The 18678-nt window shown below is 37.5% G+C and overlaps 2 protein-coding genes across 2 annotated transcripts; one reads left to right on the top strand and one right to left on the bottom strand.

Moving 5' to 3' along the window:
* Nucleotides 1–230: 230 nt before the first annotated feature.
* On the top strand, nucleotides 231–591 carry GCK72_025260 (uncharacterized protein; the record flags this gene model as incomplete). Its single annotated transcript, XM_003100205.2, has 2 exons — nucleotides 231–434; nucleotides 502–591. The coding sequence occupies 2 exons, from the start codon at nucleotides 231–233 to the stop codon at nucleotides 589–591; spliced, it is 294 nt and encodes a 97-aa protein (XP_003100253.2).
* Nucleotides 592–7050: 6459 nt separating this feature from the next.
* Nucleotides 7051–8485, bottom strand: GCK72_025259 (uncharacterized protein; the record flags this gene model as incomplete). The annotated part of the gene is made up of 3 exons (XM_053736260.1): nucleotides 7051–7238; nucleotides 8050–8249; nucleotides 8406–8485. The coding sequence occupies 3 exons, from the start codon at nucleotides 8483–8485 to the stop codon at nucleotides 7051–7053; spliced, it is 468 nt and encodes a 155-aa protein (XP_053579826.1).
* Nucleotides 8486–18678: the final 10193 nt, after the last annotated feature.

Genomic DNA, 18678 nt, shown 5'->3' with positions numbered 1-18678 from the left:
ATTTTATAGTTTTAGTTAACACTTTAGGTTTAATTTTTTACTCCGTGCTTTGAAGTGCACGCCCCTTTCTCAGGAACATGTAAACAATGCGGAGTTTGTTTCTCAGAACGTCTATGGCAGTAAAAAGAGGCGGGGTCCACAAGAGAGTATAAGTCACTCCAAAGTTTGAATTTTCTCTCAGTTTCACTTCCATCTCTACTCTACCTCGACATTTTCTACCTCAAAAAGCAATGCAATTATCTTACCTCCTCGTCATCATCTTCGCCGTGCTCACACCATTCACTAATGCCGTTTCTTGCCTCGTGGGCGGCTCTCACACCTTGAAAGCGGTGGATGGTTTCAAGAGCTGTGTGAAAACCTATATCTATTCCACTACAATTTACTGGTATGATGGCTCCAATGAGTATGATGGTTCCCAGGACTGTCTTATGGAGGTGAGAATGTTTTTTAGACTTGTTCATTTTTTATTTCTTATGATAAAACCTAATAAATTTATTTCAGTGGAATGAGGACGTTGAGAATTTCTTCCGGAGTTGTTACTGTGACAATGTCAATTTTTGCAACGTCCAGATGGGGTCGGAAAAATTCTAAATGCGATTCACTTTTGATACTGTTTGTTTGCTTTTTCAATATTTCACGTTTTTATTATAGCTGCTATTTTTCGAACGCTGATTGTTTAATTTATAGTTCTAACAACGTAAATTGTTTTTTTTTGTTTATTATTATTTATTGTTAATCTTAGTTAATATTTTTTTTATTTTTAATAAACATTCAAGCACAGATTGTTTTATTTTTATAGAAATTCAAAAAATGCCAAACGTTTTTTGAAACAGTACACCCGTTTCATTTCTACTCTGCTTGCGAAGAATAGCTTCTGATAAGTGCGAGAGCAAACTGAGATTGACACCAGGAATGACAATAGCCACCATAAAACCGCTCATTCCGATCGGCATACCGCAAGGTTCCATGGTGTAGCGGTTAGCACTCAGGACTTTGAATCCTGCGACCCGAGTTCAAATCTCGGTGGAACCTATCTCTTTTTTAAGGTTCCCAAAAAAAGGGGTGTTTGGTTCTTTCTTTGAATTCAATTCAGATGACTAGCAACAGCTTTCTTGTCGAAGAGAACCGTCGAAATCAACTATCTTACTCATTCACAGTTTGGAATCAACGGAAATAAGCTGAAAATGAACTCCGGAACTTCAATAAAAATTTCAATGTTTAATAAAAACTTTGAACATCATCTGATTCTCGTTTCGATTCAATGGTTTCAAACTGCAAATGATCAAAAATACAGATTTCGATGATTCTACGACAAGAAAACTGTGGCTAGTCATATGAATAAAATTTAAAGAAAAATTGAAATTTTCAAATAAATTCAGGCTTTCGTCGGGTTTTCAGTCTATTTCAGATAATTACGAACTACAAAATGAAGAAGATTGTTGATTTCGATGATTTTTAATTCATTTTTCATATTCTGACAAGGGAAGTCTTTGAAGACGCCACTTTCAAACGACCTATAAATTTTGTTATAGGTACTTTCGACTACGCAGATTCCATTTCTGCAGTCAAAACCTGCTAAATGTGTCTGCCAGCCGAGTTGTGAGTTCTCAAGCGTTTCATATGGATAAGTTTTTTTTCACATGGAATTCCAAATCGACAAGTAGAATACGCAATAAATGCTCATTTTTGCAACGTACAAGCACAAGTAAACCGCTGGCGCGGTGGCGTATATACAGCCAAATTGAAAATCCATGCAAACAGGCTTGACCATATGAAACGTTTAAGAGCTCATAACTCGGGTCGAAGACACATTTAGCAGAATTTGAGAGCAGAAATGGACTCCCCGTGGTCGAAAATACCTATAACCAAAATTATAGGTCCTTTGAAAATGGCGTCTCCAAATACTTCCCTTGTGAGATGTTTATATTGATTCTCGATGCGAGTTCCAAATGAAAATCGGTCGCGAAATGTTGCGAGCTTCAAAGTGAATGCGAACTGTCGTTCGACCAAGTTTTACTTGCTTAAAAATTGGAATCCTCCATTGTAATTTCCATAACTTTCGGTATTTTTTAATATTCCTCCCGTTACTCATAATGCTTCATTATACGTGTTCTATTTCTGTTTTTCTTTCCCTTTTTCTTTTTTGGCTTTTTCTTCAAGAAATCAGGATTTTCAGTGATTGGAGAAACATATCTATCTCATCACCTTCAATTCATTCTTGTTTTTGACTTTAAAAATATATTCACAGTTCGCAACAACAGTCCTACCCACTGGTAGTAGGAAGAACAACGAGCAACGACACTCCGAAATTCCATCCCACCCTTTGTATACCAGCCTGGCAAATTCTTTAAATCCCTTTTTTGTAGACCCAAGCTGAAATTCAATATAATTATTTACAGAAATAGGTAGAAAAAAAATTAGCTCTTCGAAAAGTCATTATTTTCAACATGAATCGATTTGAGTCTCGAGAAATTTGTAAGAGAAAAAAGTATAATTTTTTGTGTCGATTTACGAGCATGTTTTTTTTAGCGTTGCCGACTTGTTCAGTTTACTTCAAAATCTTTCCACACTTTGAAAACAATTTAAGACAGTACACATAACATATTTTACTTATGTTCTTCTATTTTTTAGACCAGAAGGATCAATAATACTCTTCGGCGGGAGTGAAATAGACAACAAAACGGGAACAAAACATGGACAACGCAGGAAAGTGCGTATGGTTTACCTTATACAATTAAGTGAGTTGAGAACTTGAATAAAATTGTTTATTCGTTTGTTGCAGGACCCGCACTATGGATATCGAATGATCACTAAGGATCTTACACTGTGAAAACACACTGAAACTGTGTGAGGCTATTTGTCGCCGAGCAGTCAGGAATTTCTATAAAGGGAGAAGAGTTGACCATGCAGGCGAAACGATGATGAAGATTGTGATGGATTTGATAAAAATGACTCTACAAAAGAGATGAAATGGACCACCTGGAAATGTGACTCTCCTTGATGTTTCAATGTTACTTGGCACTACAATATACTCAACCAAGTTCATGGATGGTATAAACCATGTGAAAATAAGAGCCACCATGTAAATGATACACAATTGAATCAAATCAAATTTATTGCCAGATTCAAAGGATGTCTTCTAGATAGTTCAATTTAGTTCTTTAAAATACGTTTCTTGCTTTAATCATGGTTTTTTTTCCACTCATTTTGGTGGTGTTTTGCAAGTCGTATCGACATGGCTACAGGAATTCCAATGGTCTCAATTCTTGCATTTATTTCACATATCTACCTCTGCAACATAAATGGACTCCACTCCAATAGTCAACGTGACCATTTTCGTCCATCCCCGTCGGCGACCTTTCTTGATGTACGATATCGGATGATATATAATTGGAACAAAGTTTCTCAGAACCTTGAAATGAAACGAGTCACTAAAGAAGACGCTGACAGTGTAAAAGAAAATCGATCAAGATAAACTGCTGCTTTATCAACGTGGAAATAAACTGACGAGTGAGTTGAGTAGTGAAATTAGGATTTTTATTCCGTTCTTTTCAAATTCATCACAAAAACGCACATTTTATGATATAGAAAGAAACATCACGTTTCAAATAGAGTTTTTTTCAGGCAAACGTGATAAATCTAAACATTCTTCATAACAAATTCCATCAGCTATAACTTTTTATTATTTTCAGGTAATCGTGACGAGCGCCGTATTTATGGTCAAGTAAACCCAATCCAATCAGACAGCGAACTTTGAAGAACGCGATTAGTGGAAGCTGAGTGTGATGCTTCAACAAGAACCGCAGCAACAAAATCCAGTTGGAGCATTGCCTCTTTCTCTCAGATATTGAGAGCTTTCAAATTGTTTCAGTACCGTAAATAAAATATTCAACACCAGAAATTTGTCTTTTCAAGTGGAACTTTCAAAAAATTATGAATGGAGCTAGCACATTTTACTTTGAAACCAAAGAAACATTTTTTAGTAGGATATGTAACAATCGCTGCGGTGTTTTCTGAAATTGTAGGTGAATCTATTCTTGATGCAATTCGAGAGCTGATCTTCAACTCCAAGCAGTGAGGAGTGAACTGAAACTGGTAAACCAGGTCTATACAAGATTTGGAAACCACTTTATGATGTGTTCTAGTTTTGAAACATTTTGTGTTTCATCTGGTGATGTGCCGTATCTTAAAAAACCTTTGAGCGGTTTGATCAGACTCGTCTAGCGATTTGCTTTATAATGTACTAAGTTTCAAAGACTTCATATGGTGTTTCTAACTTTTCTTGCTGATCACCGGGTAATGTGTCATGTTGCAGGACCGTTCTCAGTCAGCATGATACTTTTTGTGGGAGATCATTCGGTGACATGCCAATTTCAAAAAATGCTCTTTTCGATGTTTTTCTATATAAGCCTGCAAATAAATCCTGTTTCTATTTAGTTTCATTTTTTATGTAGTTGTCTGCCCTCATTCCAAAAAACCTAGATTTTAACTTCTTCATTTAGTTGAAAAACCTTTTTTTCAGACCCTTCCACATTTTCAATGGCTTCCTACTCATTCAAAGATCTCTTGTCTTTTTCAGAATACAAACTTTCCTTCACAAAAATTTCCCACTCAGAAAGTCTCGATATCTTCTAAGTTTTTAGATCATTTTGTATTTTTGTTGGTTATGGCGTGCTTCAATTCAAGCCGCTTGCGTTTGTTGGCTCAGAGCACAGAAAAACTGAGAAACGGGGAAAAATTTAGAGAAGTGTGCAATGCCAAAGAGACGTGAAAACGGAGAAAATAACGTTCACGTTGGTCAAATGACTAAATGCAACTGAAGGAAGTCAAATGAACGTTTATCAAAAAAAATTTCGTTTAAATTGATGTCGTGGAATATCAACTTGCAATTAAAAAATTATTTTTCAACAAGCCTTGGTCAGTGTGCAGAGATGAAAACGTTTTATCCAAATGTGTAACTAGTACATTCAGAAGCAATTGGCAAGTAACCCACAGGCAAGGAGTTTCGGATAAAGAAATTAATACAGATCTCAAAATTTCTTTAGACGATTTGGAAAAAATCCTGCTTTCAGTTTTTGAAAATGTTTCAATTAAAAATTCAGTTGCTTAAAATGCTCAAATTTTCCACAGCTTGAACGAATTCAGTGCGGAACTAATCTTAACTTGACCTAGAGCTACAAAAACTGAGTTTCCTTGAAATTTTGGAACTAATTATCGAAAACATTTATAAAATTGGAGGAATAGTTACACTCATTTAATTATTACACACTCCTACAATAGATTCTTCAATAAATTTCAATATAACTCCACTAATTAACTGTCGATCTTTCCAAATTTTTCAGAAAAAATCGAATTCAAGCAATACCTACTCTGAAAACCACTGTTCTTTTGTCAGACTCGAAGTTTATTCTAGCCTCCTTCGCTGCCGATTGGTTCTAGAAAGCCTTCGCTCCACCCATCTGTCGCCCTACTGTGTCTTCTGGAATTTCTTTTTTTCCTCTCCATTTTCCAACAGGCCTCGGAATCCATCACATCGACCAAGAGCATACGTCATTGTTTGCTGGGAGAGTGTGTCGTCTCCCCCTTTCTCTTGGCATGTTTCTGTGCCCTCTCCGGTCACTATGATCTTTTCTTGTCTTTCTCCATCTCAACCTCTTCTCTCTCGGATGGCCGTGCGGACCGATAAACAAGACCGCGACGCAACCGCAACGCACCGAATGCGTATCTTGGTCTCGCCACGGAAATGTTACCGTATCCGATTTATTTTAAAGGAACCCTCATGGAACATTGATAATCAACGATATCATTCACTGGAACGCATTAATCTTTACAATTAAAGAGGAACAAACACGGGAAGTGTATGTTTTTACCATTTTTTCAACCAGGAAATTATCGAATCGGTCAGAACACAAGATGGAAGCGCTTTGAAGAAGACGGATTCGGTAAATGGCTTACACCACACTCATTATACTATGTTTTTCAACGAAAGTGGCCAGTATTTTGACAGAGCAAGACGATTTTGTAGTTACACCATGGAAGAAATCAAGAAAAATACGACATAGTCAGAACCAGTGCTTATTCTCAGTTTGAGAAAATTTCGAAAAATACAAAAGGAAAACAGTTAAATGCCCTTAGCTTAAAATTTATTCCATCAAAAATCTGAAAAACGGAGAACAACAATAGAAATACGAAAATAGAAGAAAAAAAAAGAAGTATTTTTAAATATTTCCTTTAAAATATTTTGAGAAGTTACTCAAAACAAAAAAATATACACTTTAAGAAAGCGTGTAAAACAACTGAATAGTGGAATAAAACAAATAGAAGAAGGAAATCGAAAGAACTGTAAGAAAAACGTCACAACGAAACATGGGGATGAAACTGTGGATGTGATAAAAAAGCAGCTTGATAGGGGAAATGAAAAATTTTACACTTGAAAATAGGGTGTAAAATAATCAAATAATGGAAAACCAAATTTAAAAAAGGGACATAGAAAGACTTGTACAGAAAAATTCGGAACAAAAAATGAAGAAGAAACTGTGGATTGATAAAATAGGAGCTTGATTTGGATCGAAAATCATGAATTACTGCAATTTTTTGGCACAAGAATGTTTTTTCTCTTATAATTTCTTGAGAAATTACTTGATGATGGATACCATGCAGCAATTCATCTGGATTCACGAGTTGATTTGTCAGGAAACATAAGAATTGAAGGTTTGGAAGTGCTTCATGCATCCATGATCTCAGAATAAAGCACAGATCTTTAGGGAGAAATTGTGGTTATCTAGATCTATGATTTTACTGTTGGTGATCAACAGAAGATCAAGATTCATCGGAAATTCATGCCCCAGTTGGATGAAGTCATAATTTATCATTAAAAACTTGGATGTCAGTTCAACTTCAATTGGTTCGCCGTTCAGGTACGGATTTTCTTTCAATAAAAAAGATTGGCTCCGTTGTGAAACATTCAATTATTGATCGAGCTCTCTCATCGTCAGAAGGATCCAAGACCTCCAGTTTTCTTTTTGTGAGTCCATTCAATGATCGTTGAATTTATTCTGGCTCATATTCACCGTCCCCAATTTCTAATAAAAATGGGACTTTCTCGTTTATCAAATCCAAGATAAATCGAATCCAGTCAATGACGCGGGTATTTGTTTTCTTCCAAACGACGTCATATTCCGATCGATATCCATCTCTTGCCCACACTGATCCTACCATCATTGTGTTCAGGGCAATGTCTTAAAGTTCCAAATGAAGATTAAAACGGCCAGTGTTAACTTGAATAATGTACCAATCGTCGACGGTGACTCTGATATTTCGGGATCGCAAATTCAGCGATTTCACATGATTGCAGCATTTTTTAGAAAATTGAGCAATCGTTATTCTGAATTTATTATCGATAAATTACATTTCAAGAGTTTAGAAGAATTTGAATACCGTAAAAACTGTATTTGAGGTGCCCCTCTAATAGTGGTGCCCCGACGGCATTTTTCTTGTTGAAAACGAAGTTTGCTATAAAAATTCAGGATTTTTTGTCCGTTTTTACGTAAAAGTTTGAAGAATTCGGCATAAATAACTAATGAAATCAAACAAATTCAAAAGATAGTTGGGTATCGAGGACGGGCGAATTCGTCGACGAAAAATAGATGAATACACCCTCTATTTAAATTGCCCCTATAATAGAGTTGCACTCCGACAGACCCGCTGAACAATGGAGTTGCAAGCACCTCAAATACAGTTTTTACGGTAACTATGATCAAGATCTATTGGAAATTCTTTGCTGAGTAAGAAGTAGTCATAATTTCTGATTTAAAATTGTGATGTCTGCTCAACTTCAATTGGTTGGCCGTTCAGGTACGGATTTTTTTCAATAAAAATCATTCGCTCCGTCGTGAAACATTAAATTATTGATTTTGCTCTGTCATCGTCACAATAAAGCGAGACCAACACTTGTTTTTGTGTTACTCCATCCAAAGTGCGATGAATCCATTCTGGTTCTTATTCATTGCCCTATTACGCGGTTATTCAGTCTTTTCCAAATGCCATTACATTCGCTTTGAAATTCATGACTTGCCAACACTGATCCAACCAGCGTTGTGTCCGGTGCAATATCTTGAAGTATTAGATTAAGCTCAAAATGGTCAGTGAATACACTAATGAAATACGAATCCTCGATGGAGACTTCGGCTTTCAAATTCAGTGAATTCACAAGATTGTAGAATTTTGTGGAGCACTGTGCGATCGACATTCTGAAAATTGTATGGATAAACCACATTTGAAAAGTTTAGTTTTGAATAACAATGGCTTATGAAAATTGTCATGGAGGGTCGTTTATGATTTATTTGAAAGCGGGGTGGGTTACAATACACTTCTAGCAACAATTTTTTTAAATGAGAAAAACTTACGTGGTGATAAAATGCATTGTAGCCAAAACATTCGTTATGACTTTATTCGGTAGTTCACACAGTTGGAATTCCTTTTTCATTTTGGAGAAACGCGATACAAAAAAATGGTAGAAGAACAGTAAAGAGAATACACAAAGAGGGGGGGGGGTACATGTAGACAAAGCCTACCTTTATTTGTACCAACAGGTGCTGTGCAGATGGATGTTATAACAATTATAAAGTGTTTAGAATGTCAGAAATCTGATTAATTACTACTCTAATAATATCATTCAGATATCTCTCACATTTGTCTCATTACATTTGCAGCAGATAAGACTTTGTATGGTTATCTAAACGTCACAATTTGACAGATGTAATAAACGAGCATTTGTTGTAGAGGAATGGGATCACTGAAAAATGAAAATAGAATTTGAGGCAAACGACGGCTTGGAAGGAATGAAAAACAAACTTATCTGTTGAAAATAACCATGACACTGTTCTACACTTTGGATAATCTAATGAGGGAACTAATCTTTAGAGAAATACAAACGAAAGTTGGGGAAACTTAACGCTACTCAAACCTAATCACAAGAGCGTTTTTGGTGGATCAAACAATTAGAATTTGTTAATATTTTGGTAGGAGGGAGTTCTGAAAGCATCATTCCTGGTTTAAAAATTGTTAATCATTTTTAACTTCCACTGGTTTTTCCTAATTTTCACAACATGCTGTATTACTGATATTTTTGAATACAAAGTTGATATCAGAGCTGGGCAAATTATTTGACCATGTTTTTAGTTCACAGTAACCGCACAACCTTGTTCCTTGAATTGAGTCACCTAATGTAAAAATTAGTAATTAAAAACAGCCGAGAAAGTTTTGAACAGATTGGTTAACTTTCACCAAAGATATCGAGCATTCAAAACAAGAATTCAAATAATATGCCCAGTCCTGGTTGATATATGCTTACTGCATGGAAACCAATTTATCATACAACTTAACCGTTTGAGATTTTGGCTCCAGGTCAGACGATTTTTGAAATGTACTGGGCCCCATAATCCTGAACTGATTGAGCACAAAACTAAATTTGAGCATGCAAAATCCCTCATAACTTCCAATATGTAAAAACGAAGCTCCGCACGTGGCGAAATTCTAGGATTTGGTTAAATTCTATTGTTAATTCAACTTCTATTAGGTTGGCAAGAAAGTTTTTGTGCATGACTCAAGTTGTTTTTACTCAAACAGGAAGCATTCCAAATACCAAACATAGTAACCATCTTAGTCCACAACTGTCTCCAATTTACTGGATAGGTTCCCGATATCGTCCTGGCAAATCTCCGGTTGTTTCGAGGCAAAATAGACTTCCACCCATTTTTCGACTTGACTTCAAGTATCGAAGTCCTGTTCAGCGGCAGAGCGCTGAATTACCCCGAATTTATAGTAATTCGTTAGAAGAAGGTCCGAACTCTAATTTGAATAATTAAAAACTATTTTCCAATAATAGGTGAGAAAATATTTTGTCGGGTATGCAACTAGCGGATATGCAACATTATGGAGGTGGCAGACTTTTTGACCGTGTGGAGCTAAAGACTCACGTATAGTTTTGATTTTTTGCACACAAAAAGAACAGAAGTAGACGATTATTTTTTCACATTTTCCAATCATATACGTTGTGTTGGGTCCTCCACATTAGGGTCATTATTTTCTTTGGGTATGATTCCCTTTTGATGATCAGCGTTTGATCAACGACAAGTCGGTGGGTTTCCCTGGGGTAGTTTGTGTGCAATACCCACTCTTTATCAGTGATACCCAAATGGTTAAGTCGATTGAAGTTTGAAAGAGGAGAGAGAATTCGAAGCCGCATGTCTACCTTTCACTGAACGCGGATCTTAGCCAAAATATGACTGTTCAATGTCTCTTTTTTTATTGTTGCCGACACATTTCAAAAAGTTTCCAATTGTGTTATAAGTAGTAGTGATTATCATTAATAGTTCACAGGAAGATTGAGATGGAAACTCTCCTTTTACAGCTCACAGCATGTACAAATCCTATTCATATGCACTTTTAGTACGTGGTACTTCGACCACAGAAAAATCGCATTTCTCAAAGTTGGAAACTTAATTACTTATAGTGTGCCAAAAGAAGAATTCATCCTTGTAAACTTTTCCTGTTGGTTGCACAAATTTTGAAATTTTGGTATTAGATGGAAAGCGGAAATAAAAATATTGCTGTAAGAGTTGTCGGTCAAGAATAAAGATAGACATGGCTCTTGCAGAAGAGAAGCGTCGGGGAGAATTCCTGACTGCTATCAGAATCACAGAGAGTTTATCTAACAGAGGGTATGCGTAGTTGGTTTTGATTCTTGTCGATTGACTGGCAGCATTCGAAACAAAACATGCACAAAAACTTTCTTGCCAACCTAATACATAAAGAAATTTCACTGAATCAACGAAACATGTTTTGAAGCAATCTGAAATGCTCAAATGTGTATGTGTATTTTTTCAGTCTGACATAAAGCGCTATCTTCATTTTCAACAATCTTTTGCCCTTCTACTAGAAGCAAAATCAGTTCATTTTCCTATCAAACTCGTTTTGTAATCAAACTTCTATGACCTTTCATCTAATTCTTTTTTTATTAATCACAACACTGTTCGTGGAGAACAGACGAATAACGCCTCTCTGTTCTTTCTTCCCCACTTGTTTTAGCTTAACAGAGCTTTTTTCAGGCTGCTGCTTCAAAGTTTGAAGTTGCAACATTAAACGTCTGGAATAAATACCGACATCGTTGTGTCCACTGTGTCAAGGCGTGAAGCTGTCTACAATAATTTCAACTTTTTCAAATTGAAGGAAGCTTTTTTGAAGTAAAGTATATGATTGACAATACAATTTCTATGATAACTTGTGCTTTGTATTGATAGTTTAGCGGTCATCTCAGCTACTCTCTTGTTTTCGAGATTTTCAATGTATTTTGTTCCAAAATTTCGTTCAAAATGAGTACTTTGTGTAAAAAGTTAACTTGATTTCTTCTGAAACTGCTTTTATAGTTCGAAACACATCTCTTGTGAGTGTTTTGAATTTATTCAGAACTTGAAAACGCTTTATTTTTTGGTGGTGGGTCAATCGATAGTGAGCAGTTAGATGAGAGCAGATGTTTTTGACGAAATACGTTTTGGTTGGAGAAGTATGCTATGAAAACCAGATTGACCGCCGTGGGAAACGAGTCTTTACAAAGAAATATTTAGAAGATTTGTAGCAGCTGAAACTAGTTTTCGTAGTTTTGACAGATCACATCGTGGTGTTTCGAGTTTTTGGCACATCAGTATGTGGTGTGCCGCGGCTTGAAACAGATGTGCTATTGGTTTGGTGGTTTCTTTTGGGTGGTGTGCCGCGAGCATTTAAACACAAACTGGTGATATTCAGAACATTATAGCATCAGGATTTTGATAGTGTTCGTAAATCTTTAGAGAGAAACAATATCTTGAGAGTTGAAAATAGGTAATGAGTCAGAAAGTTAGACGTAACAACGGTGTCACGCTAGCTTCTGGTAAACAGACAATGAGCGAAAAACGAAGAAAATCAATAAACACAGTTTTCTAGATAGTTACGAATTTATTCTAGTAACAATCAATCGATTATCTTCTCGATAATCGCTTACAAAAGAACGAGACAGTATAGCTACCCTAAGCTAGAAAGACAAACAAAAGCTAATTAAAACAATAGAAAACAGGTGACAAAAACCACCCAAAAAGTATAAACGGGCGAAACTTGACTGAAACGGGTAAAAATCACCTAACTCTAGGTGACCCCAAGCTCAAGAATGATTACAATTCTCCTTTTCCCTTCACTTTTACATGTTCGCGCCGGAGAATAGATACAATGCGCTAGAGCGCAACTGCATCAAGCCCGCGAGTTATGAAGGCAAGTCTGAAACTTGAGATGACTTTATGGACTTTTTAGAGATAAAAACCGGTAGAAACCGGACATCTCGGGGTCCTTTCAAGTCCCTTCTCCCGTGGCTTTAATGAATGACACGGAACACTCGTGAAGATACTAGGAGATACAAAAGATTGAGCTTTTTTGGGTTTAACTTAAACACTATAGAAATATAGAATATGATAAAAAGTAGATAAAGAGTTATAGAAAATGATAAAGACATGGGGGGTAATATCGTCGTTGGAAAGGGGGGAATAAAACTATAGACTAAAAATAAATAAATAAGAAAGATAAAAGGATTATTATATTAGAACTCCGGTAGTGAAGAGAATCTAGCTGCTGACCGTAGACATCGGAGTCGGCAAGAACTGCGTAGACTGAAGACATCCAAGTAGGTTCCTATGACCATGTTGACAATATGGGCTCGGTGGGTCCTTTCGAGGGCGATACTCCTCCTGCATGCGTCTCCAATTGACATCCTCCATCCATGAATCCGGTGGATCATTGAGTGGACGAGGTGACTCCTTGGCAGATTCGAACTTGGTGTCACTCCAAGTCGATTGATTTGTTGAAGTTGGTGGATCCTTCAGAGGACGAGGCACCACTTGGGATTTGAACATCTTTGGAACAGCTCTTTTCCATTTTTGATAGGAATCGAGTTGATCGTCATTGTCAGAATCCAATGATCCCGGTGCGGTATCATGCAACCATAGATCCGAATCAAAACGAAGTATTACTGGTGGATCCGTTCTCGGACTGGTTTCCTCCTTGTTACGCCGTTTGGATTTCTTTGGAAAATTAACACCGCAGGTGTCATCTCCCGTTTTTTGTAGTCCAGGCTTTTTGGGGCACTTTTGATTGAGAAACTTTGATTTTGATGTGTTTATCTTCACAATATCCGTTACTTCGTTAGCATCCATATCATCATATTGATTGAGACTTGAAGAATCTTCTATGGAATTCAGTGGGGGACCTTGACACATAACCTTGTCGACAGCTTTCTGGTCCACTGTATTCCTCTTTTTCTTTCCATCTCCATCTTCTGAAGACATGGACAACTGTATCGAATCACACTTCACAATGCTTTTCTGAACACTTTGTTCATTCTGATCTCTCTTCAGATCTCCAAAACTTGAAATCACATCAGAAACTTTCTTCTGTTGGACACTTTGCTTCTTAGTTTTCGTCAATGAAATACTACATACTCTCTGATCCCTTTCAGATTTCTGCTCTTCATCACAATTTCCGTTTTTATGACTATTGGCTTCTGTGAACTCCCTGTTCACACCAACATTATTGTCCTTTGTATGTGCGTGTTTTGTGCAGGAGGCCTGAAGTCCATCATCCTTTGTATCCCCACTACGCAACATCTCATCGGAACTCATAACAGAAAATTCTATGGAATTGATGCTTTTAATTGGCACTCTGTCCACATCAATAACCATATCTTTCTTGAAAACACTAGCAGCAACACTCTGCCCTTCACACAGATCTTTCGTTTCCATTTCGTGATCAATCAGTTCCCTTTCTGATTCCTTATCACTTGAACATTTTGTATCAGACTTCATTTTGAACTTCTGATCTTCAACTTTCGACTGAACATCCGGAGCCATTCTAACTTCTTGTATCGAAGCATTCCGTGTCGGACACTTCGAAGCGATATGTCCTTGCTGATCGCATCTGAAACAAACAATAGTTGAATTAATCTTCACTTTTGATGTATTTGACCCAGGCGCTCTCGAACAAGTAGGTGCATGGCAACCAGTTTGATTGCATTCACTGCATTTGTGAAACCGCAACGCACTATTCGACGCGTTATCAGCAGAATCTGAACTATGGACTAAATTCTTCCAACATTCCGGACTTTTCTCATTGTACATATAACCTTTCGGAGCACATTGATCATTCAAATCATTGCTTAAACTGGAATTTTGTTGTTGCCCAGTGGTTGATGTGCACTGATTACTATTGGAATCAGATCCCGAATTAGTTTGATACTTATTCGATTGTCTGTTCGGAGTGTATCTGTTGAATCTGGAGGACTGTTGTGGTACGAATGCATTGTTCTGTGTAGAACCTGTGCGTTGCAAGTTATGAGAATATTGATCCGACTGCCCTCGGTTCATTCTCATTTCATTTTTCGCTGCTTTCCTTTTCCCACTTCTCCATTCTTCATCAAACATTGTTGCTTCTACTCGGCACAACTCATATTGCTCCTCAACAGGACAATTTCTCAGCTGTGAGCACAGAATTTGAAGCAAAACTTCAAAAACAGTGTGCTCTCTCATTTCATCAAGCAACTTTGTCGTTTTCATTGAAGAAATTTGGTATTCAGGCACTCCTTTGTAACCAATGCGAACAACTTCGTCCATAATGAGACAAAAGTCTTGAACAGTTTGCTCTTTGTGCAATTTCAATGCTTGAAATTTGCTTTTCGCCCGGCGCGACTCTTCTGGTTCCGACTGACTCAACCGACGTTTGATGGCATCGAGAATACGCGAAACGGAATTTTTGTCTGACTCCGGTAACCCTTTATAAACTGTTAACGCGTTCCCAGACAGGAATTTTGTTTCAAGAAAGTTTTTCTGAGCCTCAATATCGAAGAATCTGTATTTCATGTAGAATGCCCTCTCAAAAGTTTCCGCAGTTACCGAGTTTTTCCCGGCAGAGAACACTGGAGGGTCTGGCAGAGCTTGTGCCATTCTCCATTGAGCACTCATGTTTGACATTCCCTGTTCATTATGAACAATAATGTTTCTTTGAGCATTTTGTTCAACGATCCTTTGATTCCAATTTCTACCAGAATCAAGCGATTCTTGCAGAGGAATTGTATCAATGATTTCGGATGTCTCTGCATTATAGTAACGCGTACTTTCTTTTTGCTCCCCCGTTTGCTGGTTACACTCACCGAAACGAGTCGCCGAATTTGCACTATGAGCCGAATGCTTCACTTTCAACTCTTCCGACATCTTCTTTACTTTTTCCTCTTCGGCGAGAAGCTTATGTTGTTGTTGATCACACTTCATCTTCAATCGACATATTTCCGAACGAAACGAGTCCGTTTGACGTTGAGAGCGCTGCAAATATTCCACTTTGACGCTCAATTCATACTCCAGTTGTTCGTATTTCTCAAACAACTTGTTCAATTCCGCTTCGGTATGAATCTCATTTGCTTCTAGCAAACTCACCAGCTTTGTTCTTTCTTCATTTCTTTCCAGCGACTGACCAGACGATCCTTGTGATGCTTTGAATTTGTCGACCGACGTCTCCAATTCATTCTGCAATGACAAAATAGTTTCATTCATTTTGGCATTCATCTTTTCCCAGAATTCACTTTCTTTCTTTTTCCCACGGAATTGTTCTTCTACTTCTAGAATTTTACCAATGAGTGGCGACAACAATACTCTACACTGTTTCGTGCTGAATTTTGTCTGGTTTTTGATGTCAGTGCAGGTTTCATTGATGGCCTTTTCAATTTCCGCTAATCTCACCTCCTGGACTCGTTTCTCTTCATCTCCTTCCTCCATTGGTTCTTCTGACAACAATTCGTTTTCCAGTCGAATTCTTTCTTCCTCAGCCAATCGATTCGCCTCTTCTTCAGCCCTTCTCGTCGCTTCGTCTTCGTCGATGTCCGCCATCTTCTCGCAATGATAGAGTTTTACCCTGGAAAATTATACTTGATTATCCAATTTCGCACAGATATATTGACGAAAAGAAGTAAAATCACGATGAAATGACGATTATTTCGAAGAAATGCACCAGCTTCTCAGAAGAATTCACACACAGCTATTCTCTGCGAACAATTTGAATTTTCCGACAAGAAATACTTGAATTTTAGAAATTCGCACTGTTTTTGCCAACTTCTAATTCAAATATTAGCCTTTTCGAAAAATTTTACTGTTTCAGCACGAAATTTTCACCGAAAATTAATTTCCGACAAAAAAAATCAATAATTTTCCCGGAAAATCGACGTTTCCGTTGAAAATTATGTGCCGAAATCAGTAAACTGACAAAAATTGAGTGTGCTTCCGGGTTCACGTGTAGCAACACTTAATTTTGTAACAAGAGGCAGAGAAAACTGAATGTGCTTCCGGGTTCACGTGTAGCACACACAATTTCCAGCAAGAGACAAATAAAAACTGACTGTGCTTCCGGGTTCACGTGTAGCAACAGACAATTCTTATACTAGAGGCAACGAAAACTGATTTTTGCTTTCCGGGTCCACGTGTAAGCAAAAAACAGAGTTCTTATCACTTCGCTAGTCTTTCTTTCCGGGTCCACGTGTAAGAAAAACCAACGAAATGAACAATTCTCGTCTTCCGAAGAAGATTTCGGTAACGAGAGGTCAAACAACGGCGTTCGGCCCCCAAGTCAGAAAGTTAGACGTAACAACGGTGTCACGCTAGCTTCTGGTAAACAGACAATGAGCGAAAAACGAAGAAAATCAATAAACACAGTTTTCTAGATAGTTACGAATTTATTCTAGTAACAATCAATCGATTATCTTCTCGATAATCGCTTACAAAAGAACGAGACAGTATAGCTACCCTAAGCTAGAAAGACAAACAAAAGCTAATTAAAACAATAGAAAACAGGTGACAAAAACCACCCAAAAAGTATAAACGGGCGAAACTTGACTGAAACGGGTAAAAATCACCTAACTCTAGGTGACCCCAAGCTCAAGAATGATTACAATTCTCCTTTTCCCTTCACTTTTACATGTTCGCGCCGGAGAATAGATACAATGCGCTAGAGCGCAACTGCATCAAGCCCGCGAGTTATGAAGGCAAGTCTGAAACTTGAGATGACTTTATGGACTTTTTAGAGATAAAAACCGGTAGAAACCGGACAAATGTGAAATTCTTTGTATCGGAATTTAGAAAAAGGTTTCAAAAATAGAGTTTCTAATTTTTCCAACATATATTTCAGTAGTATACCGAAACACCTAAAACTGATGTTTGTCAATTAGACAGGTCACTGCGCGGTGTGCCGATTTGTTTCGGCATATCTCTCGGTGCTGTGTTGAACGTTTTCGGCACATCACTCGGTGGTCTGTCGGTTATGTGTTGAGAGGAGTGTAGCCTCTGAAACTGGTGCTTGTCAATTAGACAGATCACTATGTGGTGTGTCGAGTTGTTTCGGCACATCTCCTGCTGGTGTGTTGGTTTTCAGGACTGATCACTCGGTGGTGTGCCGCGAGCATGGAAACACAAAACTGGTAATATTCAGAACATTAGAGCGTCGGGATTATGATAGTGTAGTTTTCTTGGTTCTACAGAAAGTAACATTTAAAAAAATTGTGAATTGAAAGGATGTAATGGGCGATCTTTCGAACAAAAATTTATATTAAAAGTTTCACGTGTAGAGTTTCTAATTTTTCCTACATATATTTCAATTGTATACCGGAACATCTGAAAGTGATGACTGATACGTAGTTTGAGGAGTTTTCAGAAGCGATACTTATCAAGGGTCAAAGGCAATTTAGCCTCTGGCACTGATGTTTGCTATTCAGACAGATCACTATGTGGTGTGCCGAGTTGTTTCGGCACATCTCTCGATGGTGTGTCGTTTATGTGTTGCAAGGAGTGTAACCTCTGAAACGAGTGTTTGAAAATTCGACATATCGGAAAGTGGTGTGTCGCCTTATACGGCACATCTCCTGCTGGTGTGTTGATCTGAATGACAGATCACTCGGTGGTGTGTCGGATTTGTGTGAAAAAAGTGTAGCCTCTGAAACGAGTGTTTGAAAATCCGACACATCTGAAAGTGGTGTGCCGCCTTATAAGACACATCTCCTGCTGGTGTGTTGGTTTAAATGACAGATCACTCGGTGGTGTGTCGACTGCGTGTGGAAACCCATTTTTCTGGAAAAGAGCAAGGAAAAAATACTGAAGAGAGGAGATGTGTGTTGCCACGGGGTGGTGATTTATTGCTTCATTGGAAATGTAGTCTGATCAAGCGGTGTCAAAAGTTTGGCTATTAGCAACATGTATTACTTGAAAAAAGTACTCCAACTATATAACAGTATATTATTCGTGAAACAGCAAAAAATGAATTTATTACCAATATTTCCAGTAAGAGTTGTAAAAATGTAAACTTGGTTCAATCAGTCGGCAGTGTAACTTGATACTTCAGTTGTGAAACTAGAGTATATCTGTCAGTGATAAGAAATCTCAAAACTACTCGGCTAGTGGAAACTGTTTAGTTGATTCTAATAGTGTTATTTGTTTCACAATCCAAAATCCGTTTTTTTAACATTCTGCCTGCTGGAGTTTGGCAGTGATGTTTCTTGCAACAAGAAGTCAGGTTCGGTTCTCATAAACAAAAAAACTCATGAAAGTTGTCAAGTGAAGATGATGATAG

Source organism: Caenorhabditis remanei, chromosome X (assembly GCF_010183535.1).
Source record: "Caenorhabditis remanei strain PX506 chromosome X, whole genome shotgun sequence".
Taxonomy (NCBI): domain Eukaryota; kingdom Metazoa; phylum Nematoda; class Chromadorea; order Rhabditida; family Rhabditidae; genus Caenorhabditis; species Caenorhabditis remanei.
This window is presented reverse-complemented; position numbering and strand designations above follow the sequence as displayed.